This window comes from Canis lupus, chromosome X (genome assembly GCF_011100685.1).
Source record: "Canis lupus familiaris isolate Mischka breed German Shepherd chromosome X, alternate assembly UU_Cfam_GSD_1.0, whole genome shotgun sequence".
In the NCBI taxonomy this organism is placed as follows: domain Eukaryota; kingdom Metazoa; phylum Chordata; class Mammalia; order Carnivora; family Canidae; genus Canis; species Canis lupus.
The window spans coordinates 39,153,712-39,161,576 of record NC_049260.1 but is presented as its reverse complement, the minus strand read 5'-3'; the positions used below and the strand labels follow the sequence as shown (position 1 = coordinate 39,161,576).

General features: G+C 33.8%; 1 protein-coding gene across 2 annotated transcripts in view; it reads right to left on the bottom strand.

The window, feature by feature from the left end:
• Positions 1-912: 912 nt before the first annotated feature.
• The window catches only part of KDM6A (lysine demethylase 6A), a 213,940-nt gene continuing 206,987 nt past the window's right edge, over positions 913-7,865 (bottom strand). For both annotated transcript variants that reach the window (NM_001197185.1, NM_001197186.1), the window contains 3 exons: positions 5,914-6,040; positions 3,283-3,453; positions 913-2,142 (listed from right to left, as the gene is read on the bottom strand). In NM_001197185.1, the coding sequence (NP_001184114.1) occupies positions 2,113-2,142; positions 3,283-3,453; positions 5,914-6,040 (328 nt within the window). In that variant the 3' untranslated portion in view covers positions 913-2,112. The remainder of the gene's footprint in view (positions 2,143-3,282; positions 3,454-5,913; positions 6,041-7,865) is intronic.

Genomic DNA, 7,865 nt, shown 5'->3' with positions numbered 1-7,865 from the left:
CAACCTATATTAATCTTGTCAATAAACTATCTTGATATAACCATAGGAAATAAGACACTGTGTCAGTAAGATAAACTAAAACTGGTTAAGCAACATTTAGGCATAGCTTTAGCATTCTTATAATCTTTGCTTCTGGATAGTTGGCTTGCAATTTTTATTTGCAAAAATGTCTGTCTTGAGTTATTTCAAAAATATTTAGTGGTTACACATCCTAAGCAGCACTTACACAAGTACTCTTGCTCCTTAACTAAAATAGATTTTAAGTATTCCTTCTTAAGTTATAAATGAGAGATGATTGCTGCTAGTAGATATTCAATATTTACCAAATTAACTAATTAAATAAAGTATCTCCATGCTTTCAAGCCTTCAAACTGTTTCTAGGAGGACAACATACTCCAAAACTATCTGAACAAGAATACTTGATTAATGCAATCAGTACGGCATTTCACTAGATAAGATTATAAATTCTCTTTAGTCATAAATAGAACTCCATTTCTAGCATTCTCTATGTTTCTTCACTAAAGCTTCCTAGAAAATCTTATAAAGAACAGTGTGATAAAAGAGATAAAATGCAAGGTACCATTATCATAAAATGAAATACCATTATTAATTAGAAGTGACTTGTTAATGCTAATATAGCTTGCTATATTTTTACCAGTGACAGGGATTTGTAGACTCTCCCCCCTTTACCCCAATCATGTCATGCAAGCAGAAAAGCATGAAATTTCAAAATTGCCTAACATTAAAAAATAAGTCTCTTAATTTATTTGCATTCTAAAATAGAGCCCTTCATCTGAAACTTTCTTCCATATAAAACTCTACTTAGTGATGTACAAGATTTATCAAGCCCATGTAACATTCCCTTTAAAACCTTAAGTTCAATCACTATTTGTTTTCTACTATTATACTACGTTTTGGCAGCAATTGTTTATTGGTCTATCATTGCAGTTATTGCAACTTAACAATAAACCAGTCTGACATTTTAAGTCTTGAAGATACATACCATATATATTTCTTTAAAAATAATCATACTTTTGTAAGCAATAGTTTACAGTAGACACCTCAAAAATCTACCATAGATGTGAAACTTAAAACGAGAAAAATTTAAGTTCTAAATCTTTATACATATATATCCAGATTTCTATATATATTATATATACATACATAAGTATATATAAAATATATATAGTCAGATTTGAAAAATGAACAAAAACTGGGCACTGTACATAAAGTCTTTTTAAAACTCAAACAATAGAAAACTCTTTAAACATTAAACAATTTTAATAAAAGTTTCTGTACAATGCTAAGCAGTTTTATTTACACATAGAAAATGTAATAGGAGTAGTGTTTGAAATTACAGAACTCCTTAAAATTTCAATGGCAGGTAAATCTGGAAAAAATAACAGCATTCCATTCACAAATATTTTCAAGCAATAAATATGTATTTATAAATAGTGTAAATTTACATCAAGATTAGAAACAAAAATCACAAATCTGAAGTTTATTCCTTAGTCTATGTGCAATCCATTATCTTTGTGACTTGGCTGTTAATTTTTAAACATTTTATTTACGAACCAAAAGTGTAATAACCATCATGGTTTCAAAACAAGACAGAAAAACATAAAAGCAGTAAAAAAGTTCCTTACCTAACTTTTCACATTAAAAAAAAGTTGACCAAAGAAAGACTTAAAATTGCTAACTACCTTACAAAGAAATGACTGGCTAGGCTAGTATTTTTTTCCAAGGAAAATTGTGAAGGGGAAAAGATAGATGAAAACCAATTCATCAGCCCAGAAATAGAGAAATATAAAAGAGGTTGTTTTCAAGTCAGTAGTCTGTATGATGTTGCCAGTTTTGTCAGATATATACAAAACATGGAATTTATTATTATTATTTTTTTTGTCTGAAGTACAGCTGATCAGCTTTGTGAGAGTCCTGGATTAGGAGCAGTGCTCTCCCCTGTCCAGTTGGTTGACACTTCGCACTTGGAAGGTTGCATAGACACAGTTTTCAGCCAGCAGCCTTACGAGATAGCTACAAAAACCAGTGGTGCAGAACTGAGTTACTTCCTGAATAGCAGAAAAGGTCTCATTTAATGTCCATGGAACAATATCAAGATGAGGAGGATGGTAATGGAGGAGCCTGAAAATAAAAGGTGTGTTACTTTGGTATACACAACTGTTAATAGTGTTCCCGAGTTCAAAGCTAAACATCGTCTGCTTATGAAGGTAGGGAAAGTAACAATTCTCAAGAAAGTTTAAAAGCCTGCTACACAATGTGAACTTGTAACGTCCCTGTACTGTTTCCCCGGTGGCCAGTTTTCCTAAGGGTCTGAGACCATTATTCTACTCAGTGTGCCTACATTTTTCTGTACTTCACCAATTAGTCAAAAACTCTTAGGATGTTATTAGGGTGACCACTTTTCAGACTGCTTCCAAAATAAAAAAGGCTTGTGGAAAATGATTTTCACAAATCAATTATAATTTCATTAGTGACTGGCTTCAGAAGCTATCTCAATGAGACAATATATCATGTTTAACATAGCCCAGATGATTTTCTTCTTCAAGCAATCTTAAAGACCATTTAAGTGAAAATAGGAGCTAAAATTTTAGTAATTCAGTTTCTAATCACATACGTAGAGAAAACTACTGGAAAAAATCAACAATTCATAAATTATATCTGTGTTTCTATTCATGAAACTATTGATGTACTAAAGTGAAATGCTTCCCCCTAAGCATCTGCTGTTTAAAGATTAAAAACTGTATAATATTTGTAAGTATACTTGAATTTCATTAAGGTTATATAATGTACCAGGAAGTTACGCTCCATCAAATATTCCTATGAGGTTAATACTTCTGACAAGGACAAAATTTTAAATACATATAATTAGCTCTAAAAGCAGAAGTCTATTTAAGACCACACTTACTAATTCATTTTGTGGACACTAATAACCTATGTACACATTTTATCAACTGAAATCAAATGGCATAAAGGATATGATAGTGTTCTAAAAGCACAGAAAGATTCTGTAATGTAATTATGGTGACATTAGTTAGGCTTTGACTCGCCCAGGAAGAAAAGTGAAAATGAAATACGCCATTTCATGGGAATAAATACTTGGAAGTGAAGGAGGGGGGGATGATATGAATTTTCCTCATGCAATATCTAACAAGCAAAAGGAAAATTTAAATATTTCATTACCTCCTACTTATCAGGTGGCAGAACAAACACTGCTGCTTCCCTATCCAGCTAAGTATGTACTCACATGCTGATTTCACTTACTAATGTAAATTGGTCATAGACTTGCATCAGGTCCTCCATTTTATACTGTTCTAGCACCACAAAATTTTCCAGGTTTCCACTTGTTTTTCGTGCACAGTCTTGGCAATGCACTATGTAGGTCTTTCGAGAATTGCTCTCATTTGTGACAAAAAGCAGATCAAAAACCTCCACCTATTTTATGCAAGAAAAAAAGAGTAATAGTGATAGTGGTATTTATTTATTGTACTGTTTTAGTATAATCACAGACTTCTACTTTACATGGAATTGTGGACAGTGATCTCTGGTTAAGAGTAGGTACTAAGACAAATACGGCCATGTTGGAGAATCTTTAATAGGCCAGCTTTCTATTGCACCAAACCCAAACACATGGGTGGTAATGGATATTCAGGGAACTGACTTAAAGGAATGGCATACTCTTTACAACCACTGGCAAAAGCCTAATTTAAAAGTTAGTCAAGGTCAGCTTTTTTTTTTTTTAAGATTTTATTTATTTATTCATGAGAGACACAGAGACAGGCAAAAGGAGAAGCAGGCTTTCCTGCGGGGAGGACTGATGTGGGACTCAATCCCAGGACCCCAGGATCACGCCCTGAATCAAAGGCAGACACTCAACCGCTGAGCCACCCAGGCGCCTGGTAGGTCAGCCTATTTTTGTTTTAAATCCAAAACAATGGCATATAGTCAGAAGAAAGGGATCGTTATTTTCTGTTTACTTATGTTACAATACTCATCATGGAGCACTGTGTGTGGGTATCAGTCTTCTTTCATAGACGGAGCTCCTCAAAGATGAAGACTACATTTTACTCACTTTTGCAACTCCAGAGCATGTCGCAGTGCTTAGACAATCCTCAAAACACACTTATTAAATAGTATATAATCTGATTATTTTACAGTTGAGGAAACTGACAGGTAAGTGACAGTGAGTGTTCAGCTATAAGCCTCGTGTTAAGGAATAGGAGTACACGCAAAAGGTATATTCATGAGTATAGCATGATTTTAGAAATAATAGCTCTACCTTTTACAGAAAGATTGATGAGCTGTTATGGTTCAGGTGGAAAAAGAAGTAACAGTGTAGAGGTAGGAGTCATTCTGAAAAGCTTATACATTCTTTTTTTTTTTTTTTTTTTTTTTTTTTTTTAAGGTGTAACACACCTAACCAGACTCTAGCTGATCTCCCAAAGATTAACTTTGGCCAGGTTGCACAACATTAGAAGAGATGGATTCAACCATTTCAAAGAATAGTCAATGTCAGAATACAGAATTTCAAGGTTTGGAATGGATCATTAATATCTCTGGCTTTGGCATATCCTTGCATTTATTCAATGACAGAAAACTCTCATGACCTCATTATCTTCTTTGTACAATGTGTTAATTCAAAATCCCAGCATTCATCATTTTACCATTACTATCAACGGGCAACAACATGAACCTAGTCACCTGAGCTAGAAAATTTGTGAGCAGTCTTCAACCTGTCCCTTACTTCTACTACGTAATAGGCTGTCTGGTAACAAAATTTTATCTTCTAAATATTTTTGAATTCCTCTCCTTCTTTAATATCCCCACTGCAATCTCACATAGGCCTTCAGATAACAACTCTTTCTTAAAACCACTGCAATAGCTTCCTATCTCCATTCTGTCCAATCACATTTCTCTTTCATTTTTTTTTTTTTAAAGATTTCACATTTCTCTTTCAAACACATATCTAATGTGGCTGCCTGCTCAATATCTTTTGATGGCTTCAATGACCTCAGAATAAATATCAAGTTCCTTAAAATCATTTGAGATGTTCTGCAACAGTTTCCTACCACCTACACTTGTAAGTAGAATTTGCATAGTCCATGTTCCAGCCACACCAGACTACTTATGCTTGTCTGAATAAGTCATTTCATTTCCCATGTTGTGCCTACAGCTCAAAACAACATTCACTCCACTTCTAATTCTCATCATATTTTAGCCCACTGAAGTCATACTCATCCTTCCAGGATGGACTTAAATGTTAATACTTTTGTAAATCTTATGCCAACACTAGAAGGGAATATTAGGTTATTTTTCCCCTTAGTGTTATCATAACAGTAAGACAACTCTGTATTCACCAGTCCATGTACATTACAATTAGTTGTTTATAATTTGTCTTCTCCAAGTAGAATGTAAGCTCCTTCAGAACAGGTACTATATTTTATTTGTTTCTGCTTCTCTTGCAAACTTTGGCCACAGAAGATTGACCAATGTATAATGAACTGCACCAGAGAGGTGTGAGCACTGATCTGCCTGGGGCTACAGCGAACTACATCCAGTTTACTGTCATCTGCCTACATCTGGATTATTCCCAGTTTAAAATCTCAAGACTAAATTTCTTGATGATTATCGTTTGTTAAATATCTACCAGATATATGACTGTTGTAATTACTTTTAGAGTTAATTCATTGTTAGTGAAATAGCAGGTCATAAGATTAAATTTTAATATAATAGCAAAGTAACAAGAAAATAACAAGACTGAACACAATGTCAATTTCAGGAAGATGCAAGACATAGGAGTTTAAATATATTTTAAATAAAAGTAACTAAGTAGAAAACAAAAGTAGAGAGGTAAGAAGCTTTATAAAACAACCCTGGATAACAATAGTTACTTACCTCACAAATGCTACAGTAATGCGCTGGTTCTTCTTTTGTCCGCCCATGCCATATAATCTCTTTTCCTGCAGCAATGAGAGCTTCCCTCAATGTCTGACATTGCTTCAGAGTTCTCAGAAGACAATACCTATTATGGGGGAAAAATTATTTGTGACCAGCAACAGAATACTGTATATCAAGATATACTCCTAGAGACTTGGTTCTAGCCATCTGTGACTTTATTTTTTTTTTGGTCAATTTTCCAGAGTTTCTCTTATTTAAAAAATAAGGCCAATGCTCAGGCGAGTCTGACGATAACAATATGAGATCATTTAAAGCTGAAAATTAATTGATATCTGAATATCAAAATACAGTGATTTTAATATAAAAAACCTGAATCCTTGCTTAAATAGTAGTTGCTAATTTGGCTCTTATTTGGGCAAGTCATTTAACCTCTTTGGGAGTCAATGTCCTTATCCTTGATATAAGGGGTCTAAATTCCAGATCTCAACTGCTATGATTCTATTAAGGCAGGAAGGCACATTATTTCTGTCAGCACTACCTATTACTCATGAATAGCATCACCTGTACAGCTGCTTTTGAAACTTGAGTCTATACAAAGAAAACCAGTTATAGATTTAATTGCTATACGACACAAAATTGGATTCATTATAGTGCTAAAGAAAAAAGACATAACTTGATTTTAACTTGAGGCTAATATAGTAGAATCTTTCATTTATATTAACACAAGTGAACTCTTCTTATAATTTATACCTTTTCTAAATTCATACTTATGATGCTAACAATATATTGAATTCTCACAATTCGTGATTTTCCTAGTTTGCTGTCATTACTTGGACTTGTCTGCTAAAGTCTCTTACTCTCCTGTCAATTAGTGGCTCAGGTTCTCCATTTGAAAGAGAGGTTGGACTAGATGATCTTTAAGGCACTTTTCAGCTCTAAAATGCGGACAATGAAAATATCCTAAATGAAAAGGAAATGAGTTTAGCAACTGACTGCTGTTTGAGAGCAAAAGTTTTTGTTTTATTCACTGCCTAGGACAGTGCCTGGCATATATAGTAGGTGCTCAATAAACATTTGATTACTTAACAAGTAAAATTTAAAGCATGATAATAACATATTTCCTTGCTCTTTCCTAAGTTACAAGTTAAAGAAGTATCATTACTTATTCCGAACCCATGTAAATTAAGCCAAGATAAAAAGATAACTGAAAATATCCCTAAACTTGTTAATTAGCAAACCTTAAACAATAGCAACTTTATAGCAACTTTACAGTTATAAGACAGATCCTTTCAGTATCCTAGTCAAAGTATTTCACTCTTAATTTGGCTTAGGCTATTTCTGTGTTTAACTTATTCAAAAACAAAATAATGTGTTAGATTGTAGTTTGCAAGTCAAAGGTAGGGCTGCAGTTATGTGTGTGTTTGTGTGTGTGTGTGTGTGTGTATGTATGTGTGAAAATGTGTCGAGGAGGTAGCAAGTAAAAAGTCAGATCATGGTAAAAAGAGAGGATAGAATTCTAGACTATGCTGCCAGCTCTTGAACAGTACCTGCTCCTCCCCTTTTCCCCTTCCCATGTTACATGCACAACTCCCCTCTGAAGCTACCAATCTAACTAAACAAGTTTCCCAATCAGGGTTTCAAAAGAAGGTCTTTTTCACAGGAAAGTAATGCCTAAAACTTTGCAGATACCTTTGGAAGATTTGCAGACTCCACTATGCTCTCATGTGAGAAAATAGACAAGGAAAATAATAAAATAATAATAATAAAATAATACAATAAAGTACATAAATAATAAAAAATAAGAAACAGGAAGCATGGTATTAGGTGCTTCAGACATGTTATGCCATGAAGGCCTCTTACCAGCCTTGTGTCAGAGACACTCTCATCTCCATCCTACCAATGACCAAACTAGGGTTCAGGGAAGCTAAATTTGTCTGATGTCATAAAGC